The sequence below is a fragment of the Bubalus bubalis genome, chromosome 2 (assembly GCF_019923935.1).
Source record: "Bubalus bubalis isolate 160015118507 breed Murrah chromosome 2, NDDB_SH_1, whole genome shotgun sequence".
Taxonomy (NCBI): domain Eukaryota; kingdom Metazoa; phylum Chordata; class Mammalia; order Artiodactyla; family Bovidae; genus Bubalus; species Bubalus bubalis.
In genome coordinates, this window is record NC_059158.1 from 69,486,669 (window position 1) to 69,512,845 (window position 26,177).

General features: G+C 37.8%; 1 protein-coding gene across 6 annotated transcripts in view; it reads left to right on the forward strand.

The window, feature by feature from the left end:
- ZNF385B (zinc finger protein 385B) overlaps nt 1-26,177 on the forward strand; it is a 488,263-nt gene that overhangs the window by 383,738 nt on the left and 78,348 nt on the right. For 3 of the 6 annotated variants that reach the window (XM_025274001.3, XM_025274013.3, XM_006059591.4), the window contains 2 exons: nt 2,555-2,697; nt 23,558-23,596. In XM_025274001.3, the coding sequence (XP_025129786.1) occupies nt 2,555-2,697; nt 23,558-23,596 (182 nt within the window). Of the gene's footprint in view, nt 1-2,554; nt 2,698-23,557; nt 23,597-26,177 lie in introns of those variants that run through there. The other 3 variants (XM_025274008.3, XM_025274009.3, XM_025274040.3) reach the window with 2 other exon arrangements.

The following is a 26,177-nucleotide window of genomic DNA, read 5'->3' on the forward strand; positions in this document are numbered from 1 at the left end:
AGAGGATTTTCCCATGTTGTTCATTTCTCCTTGAAGTCAATGGGCAATTTTAGGCATGTAATTATTTGTGGTCCTATAGGACTTCCCTCGGAGAAGGCAATGGCACCCCACTCCAGTACTCTTGCCTGGAAAATCCCATGGATGGGGAAGTCTGGTGGGCTACAGTCCATGGGGTCTCTAAGAGTCGGACACGACTGAGCGACTTCCCTTTCACTTTTCACTTTCATGCATTGGAGAAGGAAATGGCAACCCACTCCAGTGTTCTTGCCTGGAGAATCCCAGGGATGGGGGAGCCCGGTGGGCTGCCGTCTATGGGGTCGCACAGAGTCAGACACGACTGAAGCGACTTAGCAGCAGCAGCAGCAGCAGCAGGACTTCCCTGGTAGCTCAGCTGATAAAGAATCTGCCTGCAATGCAGGAGACCCCGGTTCAATTCCTGGGTTGGGAATATGCCCTGGAGAAGGGATAGGCTATTCAGACCAGTATTCTTGGGCTTCCCTGGTGGCTCAGATGGTAAAAAATCTGCCCACAATGCGGGATACCTAGGTTCAATCCCTGGGTTGGGAAGAGTCCCTGGAAGAGGGCATGGCAACCCACCCAGTGTTCTTGCCTGGAGAATCTCCATGGACAGAGGAGCCTCGTGGGCTACAGTCCATGGAGTTCCAAAGAGTCAGACATGACTGAGTGACTAAGCACAGCACATTATCAGCATGTCAGAGAAAACTGGAACCTTCATACACTGCTGCTGCTGCTGCTAAGTTGCTTCAGTCGTGTCCAACTCTGTGTGACCCCAGAGATGGCAGCCCACCAGGCTCCCCCGTCCCTGGGATTCTCCAGGCAAGAACACTGGAGTGGGTTGCCATTTCCTTCTCCAATGCATGAAAGTGAAAAGTGAAAGTGAAGTCGCTCAGTCGTGTCCAACTCCTGGTGACCCCATGGACTGTAGCCTACCAGGCTCCTCCGTCCATGGGATTTTCCAGGCAAGAGTACTGGAGTGGGGTGCCATTGCCTTCTCCCATACACTGCTAGTGGTAGTATAAAATGGTTTGGCCATTTTTCAAGACAGCCTGAAAGTTCTCAAAATGTTAAACCATTTGACTATCATAAGACCCAACAATCCCCGGTTCCACTCTTAGATGTATATCTAAGTGAACTAAAAACATTGTCACACAAAAATTTATAAGCAAATGTTCATATCAGCATTATTCATAATGGCCCCAAAGTGGAAACAGCCCAAATATCCATCAACTGATGACTAAATAATAAAAAATGGTACATCTACAATAGAATATTATTAATCATTAAAAAGGAATGACATTCTGATACATGCTACAACATGAATGCATCTTAAAAGCATGCCAAGTAAAAGAAAATAGTCACAAAAGACCTCATATCATGTGATTTCATTTATGTGAAATGTCCAGAAAAGACAAATCTGTAGAGACAGAAAGTAGATCAGTGGCTACCAAGAGCTGGAGGCGTTGGGAGAAAGTGAGAGTGACTGCTAATAGATATGGAGTTTCTTTTAGGGATCATGAAAATCTAATATTGATTATGGTCCTGGTTGCACAGGACTCTGAATATCTGAAAATCATTAAATTGTGCACTCTAAGTGTGTGAATTTTATCTTCATATGCCTGTCATATTTTGTTTAAAAAGGGCATATCAGAGCCTGTCTCCCAGAGAGCCACCTGCACCAGCAGTTACTGATCTACAGTATGTAGAGACTACAGACTAAAGAAAAACATGTTACGGTGGAAAGGAGTGTTTTAAGTCTCCTACAGACAGGTTATACCAGCTATATAAAGACAACTAATACAATTGTTAAAGGGATAGTTACTAAAATAATACAAGGCTGATTAGAAATAAAAGATGAAATAAAAAATTTGGTTCCAACTCCTGTGTGTCCCTCCAAAACCCTGCCACATCATCACCCTGTTTGGATTCTCTAACTCTCCAGTGTCTAGACTAAGGACAACCTTCTAATTGTTTTTTTAGAGAACAAATTGTCCAAGTGATAACTTTCTTGGAAGTAGACCATAACTATGAGTCCAGGGTTTCTTCCTTGGGTGAAAACCCTATGCCTATCTCTGATTTGCATAAAACACTCCCACTGGCCAGTCAATAATTATGAACAATAAAGAGCATCCGGCTTCAAGAGGCTCCTCCCCTCCTCTCGCCTACATTTTTTGGCCAGTTGGAGGCAAGAGTTGAACAAGAGGATGATATTCTGCCCCACATGCCAGCAGGGTCTCTGTACTGTGTGTCTCAGCAGAGTCTGAGCAGCCCTGGCCTTTACCATAGGGAAGCATCCTGTATCACTGTCTTAGACATTGAGCAAGAAGACCCTTTTTAACAGTATTTTCTCCTCCTGTGCCATTTGCTGACTGCCAGCATAACTCTGTAGTGGTTTAGTTGCTAAGTCATGTCCAGTGACTTAGCATAACTCTTGCTTGCAGGTTGCAGCTCAGCGGTCTTCTTTTTGTGCTTTAAGTTGGGGAGGGAGATGGATGTGAGCAAGAGGTTACATTCATTTTTGTTTTGTTCTTGGCAGGCAGTACATGCCATACTACTACCCTTCCTGCTCTTGTGCGCACACCTACCCTGATGATGCAGCCTTCACTGGATATCAAACCGTTTATGTCATTTCCAGTGGACAGTAATTCTGCTGTTGGGCTCTTTCCAAATTTTAACACAGTGAGTACATGCATTTTTATTTTATTAATCTCCTCCTCAATCTCTTTCATTACAGTTGTGAATAAGCAGTAGATGTGACCTGTGCCCAAGTGTGTAATTTTATACCATATATTGGTTATACAACTCAGCTGTATTATGCAAGATAATGCTTCACCCATGAGAATTAGTCCAAACAAAGCCAGCATATTTACTTTACAAATATTTATTCAGGCAACTTTCACCTGTTGCTTTGTGCAATTTTGATAGACTTTTCAGGGACTTCAGAACCTATGTTATTTCTGGGATGCTGTTCCCATGCTCAGGAGCACAATTTAGAGATCTCAAGTCATATTGATTTTTTCCTTGCTAGTAGAAGGAAAAAAAAAGTGTATGTTTCAGCTCTCTGGGGACATTTTTATTTGGAAGATTTTTTTAGATAAAGACTCTTACACAAACAAAAATTTTATTTGGACGCTATCGTAGATTATGTGAATCTGAGGCTGTTAGTAAAAAGAAAAAATTCACTTTATATCTACAAGTTAGTTGTCCACGTGATAAATATTAGTGAATTACCTGTAATTGCCAATGTTCTTTATTCAGGGCAGCTAATCTTTTATCTGAATGAAAGACAGTTTTTATAGATATGCCATGTGGAGCATGACACCCTTCAACAATAGAATTCCGCCCAAAATCTGCCCATAGCCAACTTCTAAGCTTACAGTAAAAGAACAGGTTAACCAGTTCAGATAATTGCATAAATTATGTCTGTTCAGTCAATGAATACAGCCGGTTGGGGCATGATGGTCTACATGAATGATCCAGCATTGTAGAATAGAAGCTACCATCATCAAGAAAAAGAACTGCATTATCAGCATCACCAGACAGGGGACATCTGAAGCACTGCCAAATATTTCCTTCTGCAGATTTATCTTCTGTATGAAGTGAAAACAGCAACAGGACTTTTCCTCAAGGATTGTAAATAAAATCTGCTGACAGGCCTTCTGTCGTAACTTAGGCCTTCTAACGTAATTAAAGGGTCATTGGTCAGCCAGCTTTTTAAAGAGCACCGGCCTTGACTTAGCAAGTAAATGGTTGAATGTTTTCATCTTCTTGGGGTTTTTCAGACACAAGTCACACAATTTTTTTTAAAGGCCTAAAACGGTGAACACTGTTTCTGGTGAAGTGGAGCAGCTCAGTAAGATAAATCACCCCTGGCCTGCTCACATTAATCCATCAGGAGTGACCATGCCAAAGCAACACGTTGTGCCATTTTAGAGAATGAACTGAAGCATGCCTGTTCTATCCTCTGTCTAAACATGGGTGATGCATTCCAGGCATAATTGAATTAAGCTGTACTTCTGAAAACATTTATTAGATATTCGTGTTTTGATTACTGTACTTTTGAAAGACAGCATTTATAACCACTGCAGAAGTCCAGTCACTGTCAGAAAGCAGAATTGAAAATGTGAGTAAGCATAAATGTGTCCTATGGTGGTTTACCTCTCTGTATTTTTTTTTTTTTTAACACAAGTAGTCCTTATTTCAAAAATTCAAATAAAACATTAACGTTCAAAGCAAAATGTCAAAGTCACCATTCCTTATTGCTGTAGACACACTCCCTTTACTAGAGAAAAGTGCTCTCTGCAGCTGGCATGCATTCTTCCAGCCCCTTCTAGAAGTATGTTATTTACATATATAACAGGAACCTACTATCTAATTAGCGCTATTCTCTAAGTCACTTTTAGAGAACTTCTAAATGCCTTACATATACTTCTCTGTTTTTAATGGCTGTAAAGCAACAGTGGAAAGAATATTTTATAAGTTAAAAAAAAAAACAGCAGCCTTATAGTGGCTTGTTAATGTTGTGTAGGACTTACAGATGCACTGATGTTAGTCACAGTCGTGCCCAGCTCTTTGCAGCCCCATAGATCCCACCAGGCTTCTCTGTCCATGGGATTCTCCAGGCAAGAATACTGAGTGGATTGCCATGCCCTCCTCCAGGAGAATCTTCCGGACCCAGGGATCGAATTCAGGTCTCCTGCATTGCAGGCAGATTCTTTACCATCTGAGCTACCACAGCAATTAACCATATGATATATTAATATTTGGGAGGAGGCAATGGCACCCCACTCCAGTACTATTGCCTGCAAAATGCCATGGACGAAGGAGCCTGGTAAGCTGCAGTCCATGGGGTCACACAGAGTCGGACACGACTGAAGTGACTTAGCAGCAGCATGTTAATATTTGAGAAAATCCAAGGAATAATTCTACTAGTAGAATTTCATTGTTTTTTCTTCTTGCTGCTGCTACTGCTGCTAAGTCGCTTCAGTCGTGTCCGACTCTGTGCAACCCCATAGATGGCAGCCCACCATGCTCCCCCGTCTCTGGGATTCTCAAGGCAATCACACTGGAGTGGGTTACCATTTCCTTCTCCAACTTTCAAATGAAAGTATTTTTTCATGAAAGTGAAGAATATAGCAAAGAACTGCCTGATATAATCATTTTATTCTCTCTATATTATATCCAAGGCATTTATTGGATAGAGAGTTCTTCTGGTAATGTATTAAAAATTAAGTCATTTAATTTTTAAGTCAGACCCGCTATCATCTTGCAAAAAAAACTGAATTTATGGGATCATTGGGTTACCTATGATTTTTCACTGATTTGAAGTTTCAGTTACTCTGATCCTTTTCCTATGGTCTCTTCCATTCCAATGTCTAATTCACCCAACAAACTTCCCAGGGCAATTTCACAGAAGTCACTGTCCACACTTTCCTAGGAAAATAGTTTTACATCACTACTAATAATTATACTGGATTATTGTATTTTGAGGTGTTTTACATTCTTCGAAGGACTCAGAACATTTTAATCGACCATGATTATTATTCCTATTGTCTACATGAGGCAAAGGCATTAGTGAAGGAAGAACTGAGTCTTGAATTAGAATCTTCTAACTTCAAAATTGATGTTCTGGCTCTTCCGTGTCCTTGATTCTTTTGGTCCATGTCACCTCCCACCTCATTCAGTGTGAACAATGCTCAATCAGAAATCTTCTGTGCTCTTTTTGGCAGCTTGGTAGACAATTTTCAGCAGAATCATTAAGCAGAAAGAGGAAAGAATTTTTTTGAATGTGTAAAATAGACCTCTGCAAACAATATCTATGAAGCAGGATGTATTTTAAAAAGTTGTAATTTCTTATTAGCAAATTTTAAAAGTATATTCTACTCAGTAGTCTATGCGCTCTTTGAGAACCAACACGAATGCTACCATAATCACTTCATTTTTAAATCAAGAATAATATTAGTAAATATAAGAAATATATTTTAACCCATAACTATTATCAGAAGAATGAACACTGTACTCTGAGACCATAGCTGAAAGCTTTTTAAGTTCCAAGTTTTGCTATTTTCTCTAAGTGGATTTAAAATACATATGTGAAGTAATGATTTCCTCCTGTTTTTATAGTGGAGTAGGATACTGTTACACAATAAACACAGCAAGAATGAAATGGGATTCTGTCATACTGAAAGCAGAATAGGTGGCTATTCTATGCTAAATTGTGTGCAAAGAAGATGCATGCTTCACAGGATTCATTTAGTGGCCATCTTCCCTTACAACTGACAAAATCTCTCTCAGTGTTTATAGGTGAGAATAAGCAAAAGCTTCAAGAACACTTTTGGAGGAGAGTTCTGAGGAGACATGCTAGGGAAAATGGGGTTTGGCTCACTGATGTTTTGTGGTGGACTGTATGTCAAGGGTGCGTGTCTGGAGAATAAGGACGTTAACTCTGCTCTTCAGGAGTTGGACTTCACAGAGGGACTGTTTGAGCCTCTGACGGGTGAAAGACTGAGCAAACCAAAATGTAAATTTTTAAAGGTCTTGATCTTTTTATCTAAGTCCTGTTAGGCTTTCCCGCCAGGCAAGTCACCGAGGCTCACTTCCGCCATGCTACCCAACCTCCGTTTATTTGTCATTCAGGGCCCAACATAGATAGCACCTCCTTCACAGGAAACTTTCTATGACTCTTCCAGTCTGACTTAAGTGCCCATCCTCTGTAGTCCCAAGATCAGATCAGATCAGATCAGTCACTCAGTTGTGTCCAACTCTTTGCGACCCCATGAATCGCAGCACGCCAGGCCTCCCTGTCCATCACCAACTCCCGGAGTTCACTGAGACTCACGTCCATCGAGTCAGTAGTCCCAAAGTAACTCCCAATTGCACCATATTCTCCCTGATTAACCATCAGTCTTCACTGGATCGTCAAATTCTTGAGAACAGGGGCTATTTTTGTTTATCTTTGTATGCTTGGTGTCTTGCACAGCTGCTCAATAAAACTTTTTTGAAGGAAGGATAGAGGAAAGGGCGCTAGTTCCTCAGTTTTCAGTGTCCCTGGTACCCCACCTGGCAAAGGGAATTTCAGCATTTCTGAGCCCTAAGGACAAGGTGATAAGAGTAGGTGTTTACTTTTATTTTCCTGAGAATTGTCATCCTTTTTTAGTTTAAAAGGAGTAATTAGATATAAACTTTTCTCTAGCTATAGTTCTGGCTTTCTCTGTGTGGATGGTATGGAAACTCTACAAATATCAACTGCATTCTTTGTCCTAGGTCCTAGTCTTAGGAGCATTTAGTTTAAAATCAAGGTCATTAGTTATGGAATTAACATTCCATATGAAAACATAATATATGAACTAAGGAGTACTGGGTTTGGGGAAGGAGATAAACAAAAAATTAAAATAAGAGTACCATAGTGCCCAAGAAACTTATAAGAAATAGAATTAATAAGTAAGAAGAGGCAAGATAATATAATGCTGCTGCTGCTGCTAAGTCACTTCAGTCGTGTCTGACTCTGTGCGACCCCATAGACGGCAGCCCACCAGGCTCCCCTGTCCCTGGGATTCTCCAGGCAAGAACACTGGAGTGGGTTGCCATTTCCTTCTCAATGCATGAAAGTGAAAAGTGAAAGTGAAGTCGCTCAGTCATGTCTGACTCTTAGCGACCCCATGGACTGTAACCCACCAGGCTCCTCCATCCATGGGATTTTCCAGGCAAGAGTACTGGAGTGGGGTGCCGTTTCCTTTTCCAAGATAATATAATATCCCCCCCAAAAAAATAGATAAAGCTAAAATAGTTACTGAACTTTATAGTGTTCAAGAAAGGCCAGAAAGAATGAATTTTTGCATCCCAATAGAACTATTTTCTTTATTTTGTTATTCACTTTACTTCAATTTGCAAAGTACTTCATGGCCATCCTTTAATTTTTGTGCATGATTTTTTTTAGCTGCCAAATGTATATAATTATTTCTTCCTATTAGAATCAGAATCTCCCAATCATTTATTGTGGATTCCATTTTTATCTTCCTCTTACCTGGATAATACTTGGTATTTAATACTTGGTATTCTATACCTGGATAATACATGGTTATCCTTAATAAGCGACATCTTCAAATTTTAAATAAGTTGCATACTTACCATGATGGATCATGTCAACTTAATATGATAAAATAGGTCCATTTTGTAGGCATACCTATATACATGCTATTATCGACTGAATATGTCCTCCTCCCCAAATTCACATATTGAAGCTCTAACACCTGATAATACTTAGAAATTGGGCCTTTGAGAGATGATTAGTTAGATGAGGTCTTGAGGGTGGTGCCCTCATAATGTGATTAGTGCCCTTTTAGGTAGCGACACCAGAAAGCTATTCCTTTATCTACCATGTGAGAACATAGTGAAAAGGAAGCCATCTGCAAGCAGAAAGACAGCTCTTACCATAACCTGACTGTGCTGGTGGCCTTGATCTTGGGCTTTTAGCCTCCAAGATTGTGAGAAATTTATTTCTGTTGTTTCAGCCACCCAGTCCGTGGTATTTTGTTATGGCAGCTCAAGCAGACTAAGACACATATGCAGCCTATATATTGTTTTTGTTTTTGTTATTATTCATTTGCTAAATCATGTCCAACTTTTTCAAGTTTCTTTTTGACAGTCACATATTAGATATATGCACAGATATATTTGTGTGATGCTCCAGAGCTATAGCTATAATCAAGAGCCCCTGTAAGACCACAGTCGTCTGTCAGTTTCCCTACTGACTGGCAGTATTTTCCATGCCTGTTTATTTCAAATGTCTTTGTGAGTCCTGCCATGTTTTTGCATCTCCTCCAGGAAAGGATACGCGCAATGAGGGTCACTGATACTTTATTGCAAGAGGCTCAATTATCTTATTTTTGTGGAAAAAAATGGATTTTTATTACCTACCTTGAATTTATTTTTTTCCTGACTCATGAACAAACATGTGGAGAAGAAGAAAGATTATTTCTATTGTATAAAGTCCCAAATTGCTATATGATTCTTTGAACCATCCATAACAAGTTGTAGAATGAGAAATATGTTTACCATTTATTTTATCGTTCTAATTTCTTTGAGATTCTGGATCATTCATAGTTTGTGATTTCAACGACTATTTAAATTTTTTCTTTCTTTTAGTAGAAATAATCATATATTTATCAAGGAGGTCCAAAATAAAGAAATCAGGAATCAAACTCACATTCACTTTGCTGTGAACTCATGCCATGCTTCTCATGAGATGTTACTGTAAGGAAACCTGAAGTAAGCTAGAACATTCCATTTTTACCTGCCTTTAAAATCTATATCAATTTAATGAAGTCCTTAGATTGTGTTCAAATATCCCATGTCTCTTTTCACTCTTGAAATCCTTTTAGAATATATAGATATTATTGATATGGTATGTATATTTGCATGTATGCTTACATAATATGTGGCCATATATGTACTCTGTCCTTAATGAAATTATTTGTTCAAGGCATCCAGGAAAAAACATGCATTCACAACCACTTGTAGAATGTCTACATGTGCCAGTCTTTGTGCTAAGGAGGAGTAATAGTGAATAAGATAGAAGCTGCTTTCACTATCTGGTAGATATTACTTCTTCCTCTTGTTTAATTTGTCATCAGATAACAGAGGATTCTGCTTATAATGAATAGTGAAGTCAGTTGATAAAAGCTGCCAAGAAACATCAGGTTAAGACCTTGATGGACCTTTACAGGGTCAGGAATCACAAGGTTTCAGGAGCATGTGAAAAGAGGGACCCATAGTTCCACCATGCTGTGTCCTCTTTCGTGTCCCTTTCATTATCCTAGCCTCAACCTCACATGGCTCTGGAGCCTCATCTTCAGTGCTAGAGTTTCAAGGATTATGTGTACTTGGAGGGCACATCAGATTTTCTGGCAAGACAGATCTTCAGTCTTGGAGCTGTCCCAGGTCAGCATTTTTTAGAGTAGAGTCAACTTGGCAAAAGTGTCTGTGTCAGGCCCTCTTTTTAAAAAATGTGTCTTATTCTTAACTAATCTCCAGCTAAATCAAAGAAGAAACCAACAACAACCTTGTTCCTAGGTTCTTGCAGTGACCAAGCCTTTTTAATGCCTGTGGTAAAGTAGGAGAGCTTAATAAATATAAAATGTGGCAGAATATTATTGTACAAAACATTGCTTCCAGCCCAGAAACAGTATTTCTAAATCAGTTACTCTATAAACAATCATTGATGGTGGTGTTCCTTGAGAAACCTTTATCAAAAGCTTGGGAACCCATCAATAGCACAGACTTTTTTTTCTTCTCTCTAGATTCTTATATTCAGAATTAGATCTCAAATCTCTTTGGGGAAGGGAAAAACATGTTTTAGAATATTCTAATCCCTATATTTTTTATAGTGGCTTTTGAGGGTGCTAAAGATGAATTGGAGTGCTATTTAGCAATCGGTGAAGTTTCAACATCTTTGCGGAGATCAGTAGGGATCTTGGAAAAATACTTTTTTTCCCACAGGTTTAGCTGTCAATTTAAGTTTTCTTACCTTCCTTTGTATATTCTGATGCTTGAGACAACGTGAAAGAACATAAATTATGTGAATGATACCTTATTTTCATAGAATTCTAGTATCAGAGGGCTTTAGTGTATTTTAAAGGCATTCTACAATGAATTTTTTTTTTTTACTTTACAATATTGAATGAAATTTTTTTAACACACCTATGTTTAAAATAGGCTACATGTGTCTTTGTGGTACCCTTTTTGCGGAGCAGAAGGTTGTAGAATATAATCTAGTCTACTTATTTCTTCCTATAGACAGCTCTGCCAATGAAAAGAGGGCAAGTAAAAACTATCAGACAGGCAAGAGCTGGTTCTCCACCCTACGGTATCCTGAATTTAAATGTGTGTATTTCTCACAGGTTGTTCATATGGGGCATACTATTTAAAGTATCCAATAAATCCTCATGGCTCCTAACATCGGGCTTTGCAGGATATTCTATTCAGAAGATGAATTTGTCTTGTCAGTCTCGTAGGGACAGTTTCTAGAGCCAAGTGAAGATCTGAGAGGTAGAGCAGGAAATATATGTGTTCTCTTTCACAGGCTTGTGATTTACAGATAATTAGATATATACAGAAAGTCTCCAACAATTCAAAACTTGTATCTGGGTCTAATTTCTTTGTTTTCCTTATGTAGACATCAAGTTTCCATAATATGTAAAAGGGTTAATTGTCATGATAATCAAATCCACAAAATTTCCATTTCCAAAATGAGCTGAAGCTATTAGATGCTAAAATGATTACTAATAGCCATTATCACATGATACATACTTAAGTTTCAACTTTGAAGTACTTACCTTCTAAAGGAGTCAGTGGCATTCATTCATTTAGTCAGTCAGTCGGTCAGCATTGATATCCCACTTCCTCCCCAAAACCACTTGCAACATCCCCTCTGATCTGAGGAATAAGGCTTCTTGACATGTTCCAAAGTGAGTCTTCTAACAGTCCTGCCTGGCCTTGGACTCTACTTTGTGCCACCCTGGGGAGCAGGAACCAGAGTGGAGGGGAGAAAAAGGAAGAGCGGTCTATTTCATTACATAGGGAAGGAGCACTTGACAAGAGTCAGACCACCACAATGGACTTGTTTTCTTTGATCTTGAAAAAAGCAACTTGGTTCTACTTTTCCTCAATCTAAAACTAGGGGATGATTAATAACCTTCCTAGTCTATATCATGACATCATGAAAATTTGAGTTATTATATTTATGGAGTATTGAGGATATGACTGACAATTTAGAAAATTTCTGGAATTTAGTGAATGTGAAAAAATGGAAGCAATATAACATACCACCATCCTATTTTTAGTAATTTAAAATACCCATCAATTTCAAATGAGATGTTTATGAGGTGATTCCCAAACAGAAAAACTGTATTCTTATAAGTAATATAAATATTTTTATTAATATTTCTATCTCTTTGATCTCATCTTCTTAGCCAGTTACCTTAAACAAATCAAGATATGTTTATCCCTGGGGCTAGAATTGTGTATTAGAGCAATCCTAACTAAGGTCGATGCTAAGAATATGGCTGAGACCTCATTCGTGAGTTTTAAATTTACAGTCAGCTTGAAGAAGTCATGTCTGGCACTAAGCAGGTGCTCGATTTACGTTAGCTCGAATGATGTAAAAGTAGTGCAAGCTAAAGACCAGAATCACCTGACCTGAAAACAAGGAAGAGGAATAATGGATTTTGAGCAGTGCTGGGGAGAAGGTATATTGAGTGGAGGTTGGGAATAACCACAGCTAGTTTGGCTGGATTCCTTTTTTTCTCCATTTATCTTCAATAATATTTAGATTTTAAAGGCCACGTATAAAGATATTTTGAGCCCAAAAGCTTTGCACCTGTGACACATGGGCATTGACACCAAAGACACAAAGATGTTTTCTGCTATATTTTCACACTGCTCTAGACTTCCAAATATAGAACCTTTATTCTCACATTATTTATTCATCAAATTGATGTTAGTTAAAATGGAAAGTAAAAATATTTTAAACTCAAAATAGTCCACATGTTCATTTATCCTTCTTGTATTGATAAAGGAAGTATATTCTAAACATTCTTTGGATCTTTGACCGTTACAGAACTCTCTTCACCATACTGCCTTCTTTTTTTATTTAATTTGCCAATTTAATTTGAATTTAATTTGCCAGTCATGCGAGAAGAACCCATGCAACCTGTGCAGTAATACCTAATTGTAAATTCAGTGTGACATCTACTTGTAAACTCAAAGCTTCCTCAAAAATGACCAGTGGGTTTATACTCTATTCCCAAATATTATATAGCCCTTAAAGATATGTACATATGTATGAAAACTGTTCTTTCTTAGAATATAAACAGTAGCCTAAATAAAACTTTAAAAATATACAAGCCAAGATATTCTATCTCCATAGCTGTCAGGGATAGCAGAGAAATGTATCAATCTGTAGACTTCTGGGGCAGGAAGGGAGGGATTAGAACAGATACATTTTAAATCAGTTCCTTCATAAAAGAACTTTCTAGAAAGAGCCTATGGCACATAGCTCATCACTCCTTGTGCAATCAGACCCTTCATTGTCTTCTGAGAGAGCTGCTACTTCACAAGACCGGCCCCTTTAATGGATGAGTAGCCTCTGAAGAAGAATTGTGATAGCCAGATGTGGAGTTCTTTGAAGCTACACTTTCTGGGGAACCATCATTTTGGTTATAAGCAAGAGTAATATCAGAATTTCCTGGGAATCAGTCATCACAGGAAATTATCAGCAATTCATAGACTTTCCTTTTTGTATTTGCTTCAGCCTCAAGGATAATCACAAAAGATTATAGTCTGCATTTCGGCTTCCATATCACTGAAATATTCTTCTCTGCTGAGAACAATTGATTTCCAGAGGCCAGCTTTTAACCCCAGCTTCAGGAGGCCACTCAGGCTGCAATGGTTTGATAACCGCCAACAGTTGTTTCAGTGATATGGTTCTGATGTGAGGCAGAGATTCAGTGATTCCTGACTAATTATAAGAATCCTTTTAAATAAAGTGACATATCAACTTCTCGTGCTATTGGATATCATTATTTTTTTCCATTTTAATAAGTGTTAGAAGTTGAGGGAGACAGAAGGGTAAATAAAAATTTTCAAATGACTTGTGAAGATTTTGAAGCCAGCATCCTGAAAGACCGAATTTCAGAATGGAAAACAGAATAATTCAGAAATGTTTGTGAAAGTCTTCAGAGATAGATTAAAAATACCAGTGATTTTTGCTTCATATTAAGATTCTTCATGAACATTACGAAGGGATTTTGTGATTCATGACAACTTGCTATGTAATTCATATAGGTCTTCCTCCTTTGCTTGATTAGGAAATATTGATGCCATGTCCATGGTCAAAATGTAAGGACGTTTTTAACTGATTATTTTATTTTATTTGCATATTCATTTTTCTCTTACATATGATGCTCTTACTCTGAACACACGGGGACAGAAAAAACTTTCTTTATATTTGAAATAAATTTGGTGGATAAAATAGTTTTACGTAGAAGTAAATGTTCCTTCATTACAAATTCAAAACACTACATTTCCTTACAAATTCAAAAGAAAGGAAGGCAGTTCAGTTTAAACTACTTTTGGTGTTAAATGTAGCCTCCTTGCATCTCATAAAAATAACTATAAATCAAATGAATAAATATTAATGTCAAGCTGTACTTATTTAATAAAGTGATTATCACCCCAGAAAGCAGAGGAAGGCACTTTATTAAAATTCTTTATTTTAGTTTGCATGTATGGTGTATTTTGTATTATATAAATGCAGAGTTGAATCAAAATTTTTTTTTTGCTGAGGAGAGTAAATATGTATATACATATCCATCCATACAAAAAGGTACTAGCAAGATGACTGTATAATATATAATAGTTTTTATGTCACCCATCCACAAAACCACTCAGGGACCACTTTCCTAACTAAAGTCCTAAAATGTTAAGTGTGGCAGGTAAGCCTGCATGAAGAAGGACCAGTAGAATCAACATTGGTTTAGCCATGACATCCTTGGAAAGGAATGCGAGAAGGGAATGGATAAAATGCAAGATGCCCAGTTAAAGTTGATTTCCAGGTAAACAATGAAGTATTTTTAATATAAGAATATCCTGTGTAATATTTGGCACATCATTTATATTTTTAAAAAAAGGATTTTTATTTCAAGCTTGGTAACCAGAGCAGGAGATCTGGGTTCTGGTCTTAGCTGTAGAGGTTCAAGCAAGTTACTAAAATTCTCCAAATCTTTTCTCATTTTCAAGTGAGAAAGTTGGAGTAAAATAATACTGGTGAGACTGGGACCTCACCTACATGCTTTAACCAGACCTGTTTTCCATGTTTTATTATCCTGTGTTTCCAGTTAGGATTCTGTTTGGGGGTAGAGTGGGGGGAAGGTTCTGAAACTCAAAGCAAATTAAAAGTTTGAAAGTATAGATGCTCCCTGACATTTTACTGCTCTCCTGTGAGAGTGTGACATGGGACAGCCCACAGTGATGCTTAGGATTGGAACGTTCCAGATACGCTGCCTTGCATTGAGCCTTGTGGTCCTCGCCTGTCAGGCTCCTTCTGAGTGCAAGAGTAAGGAATGTGTTGGCCTCTATTTGGGGGAAAAAGCACTTCATTTCCACTTTGCTTTACAGAATGAATACATTCAAACAGGTCCAGATTTCTGATTTTGCAATTCTTCCAGCCTGGTGGGGTTTTCTTTTCATCTTCAGCCTTTTTAATTTGTGTCATGGACCTGTTTTGCCTCCGTGTCAGGAGGTATCTGATAGTTACTGAACATCCTTTCAAGCTTAGCTTTGACAGAAGGGTTTTGAAAGGATGTCAGTCAGTGCGTTTGGCTGTTGAGGAGGGATATTTGTTTTTAAATCAAGAAAGCTCATTATATCACTAGTCATTGAGAAAGGCCTTGTGATGTTTTTTTAGGCCATTTACCAGAAAAATAGGCAAATATATCACTATTATTTCATTCAGAGACTTAGCACCAGTAATTTTTTTTAATTGCATTTATAATCATGAGCAAGTATTGTTTGGTTATTTGTATGCCTTTTTTTAATAAGAATAAAAAGTTCTGCTTTCTTTTTTTTTAAGTTCTATTAAAAAAAAAAGATATTTCTCAGACTTATTTTTGGCCCTGAATTTTATGTTGCTGCTGCTGCTGCTAAGTCGCTTCAGTCGTGTCCGACTCTGTGCGATCCTAGAGATGGCAGCCCACCAGGCTCCCCTGTCCCTGGGATTCTCCAGGCAAGAACACTGGAGTGGGTTGCCATTTCCATCTCCAATGCATGAAAGTGAAAAGTGAAAGTGAAGTCGCTCAGTCATGTCCGACTCTTAGCGACCCCATGGACTGCAGCCTACCAGGCTCCTCCGTCCATGGGATTTTCCAGGCAAGAGTACTGGAGTGGGGTGCCATTGCCTTCTCTGGAATTTTATGTTATAGAAGCTTAATCCTTGAGCCAAGTTTGGAGTGTTCTCAAGCCACTATTTTAAAAAGAAAAGCAGGAAAGGCCGGAAGGCAGGTGACCATCTTCTATCTCGGATACCAGCCTGTTCTTCCAAACAAAGCTGGGTAGCTTCTTTCAATGTCCTGTGGAATAATCACTTCTCATAAGCTATCCTCAAGGAACCCCTATCTTGTTTAGTACTTTAACATCTATTGAAAACCTATTCTTTAGCCCAGATTCCTGAAATGGTTTATTTCTTGTTGTATTTCACCCTGAGGAGACAAAATAGTAAATAAAACATAGCTAACAGGTGACTTATTTATTTTAGTTTCTCTTGGTGAATCCAGTTGCTGTTCCCATAACTCTGAATGGTGTGTTTCTTTGGATAAGATAGTTCATTGTCAACTATGTATAATGTATACCTTGGGCTCTTTGTGGTTGTTGTTTGAAATATGAGTATACCTTATTGAGAAATATAAAGTATAATACTTTGAAGGTAGTAACTTTTCCACATAAAATATTAATGGCATTTGTCATCATTTCATTTCTTCTTCTGTGCTATTATAAAATTCAGAATAGAGCTAAATTCTTATTCATACTCTACGAGGTAGTTTTTCCTTTTTCTTAAATATTTTATAACTTTTCTCATAAATTCTCTCAACAGTGCATCTAATAATTTCATGGAAACTTTTTGTTACCTTGTCTTTGACAGTTGTTACTGAACTTTCAAATCTGTATGCATGCATTGGCCAAAAATTATTTTAGTTATAGGAACATGAGATAATAAGGATAAAATGAAAGCCTTTCAAGAACTTTCTTTGTGTCTTGATGGAAAAACACCTCTCTCTTCTCATGGTTTCTAGTCATGTCTAACCATTCATTTGTTCAAGAATGAAAACAAAGAAAAACACTGGATTTCCTTAAAAGACGTAATTTAGATCATTACCTAAATGCCATTTCCCTACATTGAAAGGAGCAGCTGAATTGGAATTGAGCATGGTCCAGGCTTCCTTAATACATCATATCAGCCAATTAGATTTTCCAAAATGCATTTTTAATCTGAATATGGGTACATACGCCATTGAATTTCAGTTCTTAAGTTTACTCATCTAATGTTTGAATAGAAACGTCAGCACCTGAAGCATTGCTGGGCATGTATGTGTCCATGCAATGAGGTATGAGTAAACCTTCAATTAAATCTCATACTCATTGCAGATGTAAATTGAAAGTCTTATTTGTTAAACTGAACTTTTGAAATGCTCTTTGAAGAGGCTTCTTAAATTACCCAGCGGCATAACTACAGCTTTGCTGCAACTCTCTTGATCCCTGGCAGTGTGGAAAATCACCAGGCATGCGGAGCCAGCCAGGAAAATGGAACATTTTACATTTGCACTGACCATATGATTGCAGACAAGGATCTACTGTCAGAGTTAGACATTCAGCTTCAGCAAGGTGCAGAGATGCCTTAGGGCATCTCCCATTAACAAAATAACTACTGTCTGGAAAAGAACTCAAAATTTATTCCTTCAACCTAGAACCATTTAAAAATTATCCACCAGAGTGTTAAGCTGGTTTACCACTAAGGAGAAGGAGATGGTAAAAACACCCATTCCTTTCCTTTTAGCTTTTTCACTTGTACCATTTGGAAACTCCAAAGTTCTAAAAGTGTTAACAATGTAAAACATTATTTTCTTGTAATACCTTCACAAAAAAACTGTTAGAGTTTAGCCAAAATATGTGTTGTTGTTCAGTCACTCAGTTGTGTCCGATTCTGCAACCCTATGAACTGTAGCACATCAGGCTTCCCTGTCCTTCATCTCCCAGAGATTGCTCAAACTCATGTCCACTGAGTCAGTGATGCCGTCCAACCATCTCACTGTTTTTCGTCCCCTTCTCCTCCTGCCTTCAATCTTTCCCAGCATCAGGGTCTTTTCCAAGGAGTCATTTCTACCCATCAGGTGGCCATAGTATTGGAGCTTCAGCTTCAGCATCAGTCCTTCTAATGAATATTCGGGACTGATTTCCTTTAGGACTGACTGATTTGATCTCCTTGTTGTAAGGGACTCTCAAGAGTCTTCTCCAACACTACAGTTTGAAAGCATCAATTCTTTGGCATTCAACTTTCTTTATGGTCCATCTCTCACATCTGTACATGACTACTGGAAAAACCATAGCTTTGACTCGATGGACCTTTGTTGGCAAAGTAACGTCTCTGCTTTTCAATATGCTGTCTAGGTTTGACATAGCTTTTCTTCCAAGGAGCAGGCATCTTTTAATTTCATGGCTGCAGTCCCCATCTGCAGTGATTAGGAGTAACTCGTGGTCATTTTGTTATTCACTAGGAAGTACCAGGCCAACCACACTGTACCAGAAACCCACGAGGAAGGTCTCCAGGTGAGATGCATCCATCACTTAGCTCTCGTCCTTAGAGAACTTCTGAAAGCAAATCACTGTAGTTTCCCTTTCTCTTTGAGGGTACGATGACAGTCATGGCTCTGAGATCCCGCTGTTGTCTTGGGACTTGGGAGCGGAAGAAAATTCTCTGTGGAGATCTCACAGATGGCTGTGAAAGCCAAAGAACATGTGCTTTGCCGTTTTCACCAGTTGTATGGTTCTGAATTCTGTATGAACTTCCCTAAATCATGGGATAATGTCCTTGTCCTTACATATTTGGTATGATTTTACATGTGAAATTATCAGAATCACAGTTGTATCAAGGCAGTGAAAATGTATTTAGGAATTATCCATGGTAAAATTGTGTTTCTTCCCCATTCTCCTGTTTTATTTTTTTCATAGTAAAACACTCTGAAAGTACCATAATTATAACTTTAGAAATACTTGTTCCCCTATCTGAAAGTAGAGAATTACTATAAAATCTTCCCTAAGTTGAAATGTAAAGTGAAGAAGCAGTTTCCTTAGGGACACATCTCGTTAATGGATGCGCAGAATAAATCCAGATAAAGCACAGAAGCCCAGACACAAGTCAGAGCTCGGGCAGCTGAGCGCTGAGATGCTGAGTGTAGTTCCTGGGGAAGGAGCTTAGTGGGGCTACTGTCCCTGCTTGAGATGCCCACTGCCTCTCTCTATAAAAGCGTTTCAAAAGAAATGCTAAACGCTATTTTCAATTTTCAGATTTTATCATAAAAGCAAAAATCCTGTTGGGATTTCTTTCAGTTAGTGAAAACAGGTACTAATACAGGTCTTTCTTAAAACCAAGTGGTGCAAAGCAAACTTTCAAAAGCAGGGAGTACCTGTATAGGCCTCCCTAGCTAGAATGTTGTATTTTTGAAGGCTTTCTCTACTGTATGTCCAGCTCCCAAAACAGTGCATGATGGTTATTTAATAAACTATTGTCAAATGAATCAATTTTCAAGAAAATACAGTGTGTGTGTGCAAACTAAAAATTATACATTTATAAAAGTGTGATGTGTTGGAAAGGAGCAAAAATTCCCAAGGACAGAAATGTCTACATTGATATGAAACACTTAATCTCTGAAAAGTTTGCATTTTTTTTGTTATCAGAGTGCTCTAGAAAGAGGACATTATTTTATGGCAGAAATAGACATCTCTAACATTCTATATATGTTTCTTTTTTTGTTCTTTTAGAAATGAAACCAAGGTGGAATTTCTCAAAAAAAACAAACTCTTAAAATGCAGTTTAGTTTACTTTCAAAATAGATCCCAGGGTGTTTTTTCCTTACTCTAGCCATCCTTTTCGTCATGGAATGTTGTTGTTCAGTCACTCAGTCGTGACTGACTCTTTGTGACCCCATGAACTGTCTGGGGGTCACTGTCTCCCTGAGTTTGCTCAAACTCATGTCCATTGAGTCAGTGATGCCATCCAACCACCTTATCTTCTGCGCCTCCTTCTCCTCTTGCCCTCAGTCTTTCCCAGCATCAGAGTCTTTTCTAACGAGTCAACTCTTCGCATCAGGTGGCCAAAGTATTGGAGCTTCAGCTTCAGCATCAGTCCTTCTAATGAATATTCAGGACTGATTTCCTTTAGGATGGACTGGTTTGATCTCCTTGCGGTCCAAGGCACTCTCAAGAGTCTTCTCCAGCACCATAATTCAAAAGCAAACTGTGTTATGGAATAGATAATTCTTATTTGATGAATTCCAGAGCTTTTCAAAGAGGGCCTAACAATATGGAATTTAAGTGAAAGATGTCAGACTGTCTAAATTCATTTTAAGGGGAAAAAGAAAGGAAAGAAAAAAAAAAATGTATTCTGGTCTATACTCTGGTTGCTTCCAGTCTCTGGACTGGCTCCACATTTTCTACAAGGAATGTTGACCACCACTAGGGAGGCTCTGGAAAGGGCCCTTAATTTCTGCAGCTATCAAAATACTGCTAATTGTCAACCAGCGTCAAAAACTGCAAAGGTCTACAACATTTTGATAAAATAGTAGTAGTAGTACTAGTAGTCGTAGTAATAGCTTTAGTGGGTCTGAGACTTAGATCAGTGTGACCTATTATTTTCTTAAGTGTGTTATTTTAGCCTTTATACCAATTCTGGTTGACTTTCTGGTGGAGTAATGGTATCCCTGTGGTACAAGAGCACAGCTGATTTTGTTTGCCAGTCACAGTGTGTGGTTTTAGCAAAGAACTAAATATGGCTCTGGGTTGAATCAACAGTCTGGGGAGAGTGCGGTGTGCCATTTGTCTTCCTTCCAGTGACACGGATAGCATTCGGGTGGACCCGTCAGGATGCTCAGGGCAGGAGAAGCAGCGACAGGACGGCACGTCTCAACTGTTACACATCCCAGATGCAAAAATGCAGGTCTCAAAAAAAAAAAAAAAAAAAAAAAATGCAGGTCTCAAAAAAAAAAAAAAAAAAATTGCAGGTCTCAAAAAAAAAAAATGCACGTCTCACAGCATGCTGTGCCAGGGTAACGTTCCATGGGGCTTATTTTTACTGAGACTTCTGATTTGAAATCCAAAGCAGTACTGAGTTGTGTAGTTGAAATAAGGCTGCCCATGATGTGTTTGTATTTCCTGATCTTTGAGAAAAGGAATTTGTCTTGCAGTAGTTGTGTCTGCTGTGTTTCTAATTAAGTTTTTAAGGATTTGAAACAAGTAGAACAGTAATAATAAAGGCATATGGTCAGAGTATTTAAATATAAAAGGCAAAACCTTTTTCGTAGTAACTTCATAGAAATAAATTGCTCTTCAGTGACATAAGCTATTTCTTTTAGAAGCGTCAGTTCCTGAATATTTGAAGTTCTAATGAGACCCTATTGTCTCATTCTTTTCCATAAATCCAATAATGGGAAAGGAAAGGATGAAAAATAGTCATTCTTTTTGTGCTCCTGTAATTTGACAATATTGCGATTAAAACACTGATCCTTTGCCAAACTTGTGGAAAGCCGTAAGTCACAAGGGTTTAGTAGCTGAGGTCTGCTTTGTAGCAAATCAAAGACAGGTGCAAAGGATGGCCGTCGCCTGCTCTGTGTGATCTCTAAGTATTTCTGGAGCTTTATTTTTTTTTCTGTATGCAAGCCCAACAGTTACAATGGGGAAAGAGAACAGGGCAGCCCCAATTTTTATTTATGGATTTCCTGAAGTAGCCCAAGAAGAAATGGGCTTATCCTTAGAAAGGCATATATTGGTCAGAAAGAAAAAAGCTGAGACTCACTTCTCCAGGAAACTTACTTAAACACCAAGCAGGCCTTCTGTGTAGCTTGACTGGCCTGCAGGGAATTCTAGAAACAGTCCTCCTTTCTTCGCAAATCTTAGCAGTGCTACATACGATGTCCATAACCCTGCTTGGTGGTCCGTTAGCGGGGAAGAGTAGGGGGAGAGACTCCTGCCTGAGTTTGAATCTTGACTTCAAACCTACAAACTCAAGGGTGACCAGTTATTAAGCTTCTCAAAGCTTCAGATTCGTCATTTGTAAAAGGAGGGTAACAGTGATATCTGTCTCACATGACGGTGGAGACTGCACGAGAGAATCCCTCAGTAGAGTTCCTGGCACATGCTAAGAGTTCTGTAAATCTAAGCTGCTCTTATTATGATGTTTATTATTATTCTTACAGCTTAAAGTATTAGTCATGCAGTCGTGTCTGACTCTTTGTGACCTCATGGACTGAAGCCCGCCAGGCTCCTCTATCCATGGGATTCTCCAGGCAAGAATATTGAAGTGGGCTGCCATTCTGTTCTCCAGGATAACAGCTTAGAGAAAAAAAATTAAAAGGCAAATAGAGCAGGAGTATAAACACATTGATGTCACTGTTAAAGGGAGGATCCTGGATGCTTAAAGTGTGAGAAAATTAGAAAAGGGGGAAAAAGTTCAAAGTAAGGGTGGGGCAAGAGGGGACAGACCTTCATGGGCCTTCTCTTGCCTCACTGATTTGCTTAATCATCACCCTTTTTCACTTTTACAATGTCCTTTCTTGGGTTTGGCTCATCCTACCACATCTAATTTGAGACAACATCTGGAACATATTAGACCTCCAGAATGTTTGTTGAATGACTGATCTTTAACTTTTTAAAGTCAAAAACCTGATTTCTGCTCCTGTTTAGTAGAAAAGCTAGTACTGCCTGCTAGACTGTATAAGTGTTTACCAAATGCTTCATAGAACATAGGTTAAAGCAGTTAGCTACGTTTAAGATGAAATGTCCTCATCTTCAAGAAGAGTATGGATACCCAGCCACATATGAGAAACCCTGGTATAATTCTTGAGCAGTCTTTTTTGCTATTTAATTAAGTAGTGCTTGGTTTGCTTCCCTACCCAGCCCCATGTGATGGCTGGTGAAGTCATTGTAAGACTCATTGTAAGTTCATACAATTTGAACTTCATCCCTTGAAAATTATTGAGATAGGTGAAAGGTTTGTAATTTTATTTTATTTGCCTAAAATTCCACCCAGGAAAATTATCTCGAATGTAAATGTCATCTAGTACTAAGTTATTTGTTCATGTCTTCCCTACCCTGGCTTCTTTGCCCTCCCCTAGACTTCATCCTGCCTTTAGTGAAGTGCTGTGGTGTGTTTTTTTCCCCTTGGCTAGGTTTTATTTGCAACTGCATGTGTTTTTATATGATTGCTTACACTGTGTGGATATAAATTACTTTTTGGAATAATCAGTGAAAGTAATGATCTTTTAAAAAAAAACTCATACAAATACAGATTTGTAGTTCCATAAACTTTGTGAATACCCCCAAAGATGCCTGTTTATTCTTATTTTGATATTGAAAATATAATAGATGGTGTGATAAGACTAGCTTCATGAATTCCTTTTATAAGTACTGTAATAAAATGGTTAATTTGTCCATACATACCCTCCAATTATCTCCTCAATTCCTGGCAACAGCCACAACCCAATCTTTCATTTTTATTGCCTACCAGTTAATTGCACTAATAGGTTTTACTTTTCATTTCTGCATGACTTTCATTATAAAAAGTGGCAAGTGCTAACTCTTGCTGCTTTTTAGTTAGTACATATTTCAGACTTTTTAATCAGAGATGAGCAAAGCAAATGGATTTTTTTTTTAATTTCATGTGAATATGCTTGCTAGCCTCAAAATTCCAGATGACTACTTCTGACTTTTACTCTTTTAGAAAAGAAGAGGCTTATTTGGGACCAATAAATTCTGCCAGGTAAGGAATATTGGTAGCTAGAGCTATGTGGTAGTTTGTTGTTTTTTTTTTTCTCTAGAAAAGCTCTTTTTAGTACTGTTTACCAGTGAATCAGTCTTCTCAATTCACAGACCGGTTTCTTGTGCAAAGTGAACTAACATGAGCTAATTTAATGAGTATTTAACAAGGCATTTGTTCATTTAAAAGTGATGTAAACATTTTAATAAAGGTGTTTGAAAATATTTGTGCATTTTTAATAATCAAATGTGAATGAAATCCAATTGAATCTTTAAAAATAAGAGTTTGTTTTATAATTTCAGTACCTTAAATAATTTTCCTGAGTACTCTACATATGAAATGATTATGATATAGATATATAGTATTGACTATACTAAATTGAATCATTTTCATTTATCATATTTTATGATTTATGAGAATGTTTTTATTCAGCCTGATTGTTTTATTCATCTTGAAAATTGGTGATTGGATAAAAGACTTGCCATTGATTTAGTTATACATATCTCTTTATGAAATATGAAATATCTCTGGTGGCTAAGACAGTTAAGAATCCACCTGCAATGCAGGAGATCTGGGTTCTATCCCTGGGTTGGGAAGATCCCCTGGAGGAGGGCATGGCAACCCACTCCAGTATTCTTGCCTGGAGAATCCCCAAGGACAGAGGAGCTTGTTGGGCTACAGTCCATGGGATCACAACGAGTCGAACATGACTGGGACTAAGGACAAATCATTATGATTAGAGAGAAATGAATTTGCATTAGGGGAAGAAAACATTTAAGTTGATATAAATTAACATTATAATTATTATTTTTACCTAATGTATACCTGTGGTGGATTCATTTTGATATTTGGCAAAACTAATACAGTTATGTAAAGTTTAAAAATAAAATAAATTAAAAAAATAAATAAATAAATAAAGTATTTTAGGAATACTACAAGAAAAAATTCAGGATTTTACTACTCTATACTTTAAAGAAAGAGAAAGATGTAAAAGCGTTTTCTATGTTGTTGCTAAATCTGGATCCTGCTGAAATGACCCAGATATTTGTAGTTACTGCGTGCTAAGTCACTTCAGCTGTGTCTGACTCTTTGCAACCCCATGGACTGTAGCCCGCCACACTCCTCTCTGTGGGATTTTACAGGCAAGAATGCTGGAGTGGGTTGCCATTTCCTTCTCCAGGGGATCTTCTCTACTCAGGGATCAAACCTGAATCTCTTACGTCTCCTGCATTGGCAGACAGATTCTTTACTACTAGCACAACCGATAGCCCTTCAGATGGCAAATACTGAAAATATCAGATAAGCAGTGTCTGTTTCAAAATATCGGATGAACTGGCAAGTTTCTTTCTTATACCATTTAAAGTCTTCTTTCAACTAAATTATGTCCTCCCAAGTGACCTATGAATAAGAAATATAATTATAGAATTCTATGATAAACGGGGGAAAAGAAACAAGATACAGAAAAAAAAAAAGTGGACTTTTTCTTGAAATACCTATAACAAAATAGAGAATCAAGTGGAAAATAGAGAAAATTTGTTCCAAGTGAGAAATATGAAAGATAAAATTTTCATGTGATTAGTAGTTAAGCCATTCAAAGGATGGAAAGAAAGCCAGAGTTAATGACAGATGCAAAGGAATCGAGCAAAAGGACTGTTTTATGAGGATAAATAGGATTATATGTATAAATTAGAGAAGTCGATTCTAGCTAATTTCTTGAAGGAACCTCTTTAGTTTGCTTCTCATGAAACAGATGGGTGGGAACTCATCTGCCTTTATATGGGGGTGCTTAGCCACAACTCACCTTTCAGGAAGAGAGCACTCAGCCTTGGGAACATAAACAGTATTTTCAGGTTATAGGGTATAAATATGAGATTTGAGTAGAATGCATTTGTATTAGGAGTCACTTGAAAAATTATGTAGGCAGCTAACAGTTTCAAAAATTCAAAGGGAATGTTTATATCCAAGGTTGTATTGGAAATCTCAACAGATATCTTGTTTTACTAAAAATTTGGAACTAGGTTTTTGTAGATGTATCTTTTGTCTATGTTTCTATATTGAAGTATGAGAACCACTAGGATGTGCAGATTTCTTTTAGATGATGGAAGTTTTAATTTTTAACTTTCAATATATTTTTTGAAGTGAAACTATGATTTCATAAGTATCATTGCTGCATTCTTAAAAAGTCTATTTTAATATGATTTAAATAAAAATGTTAGAATAATAATATATATAATAGTATACACATATTACAAAAATGATGAAATTGTTTTATTCTAGATAGTTTACATGTCACTAGATGTATTTTTTTAGAACCTTAGAACAGAAAATATCTCAATAAAATTATCTTATTTTCTTAGCTTTGCAAAATAGTGCAAAGTTTTCCATCCTGCCAATACAGATTGGCTGTTTTATTTTTAAGCCTGTCTAAAACTGTTTTGCCCAGAAAAGTCAATGGCACCCCACTTCAGTACTCTTGCCTGGAAAATCCCATGGACGGAGGCGCCTGATAGGCTGCAGTCCATGTGCTTGCGAGAAGTCCGACACGACTGAGCAACTTCCCTTTCACTTTCCACTTTAATGCATT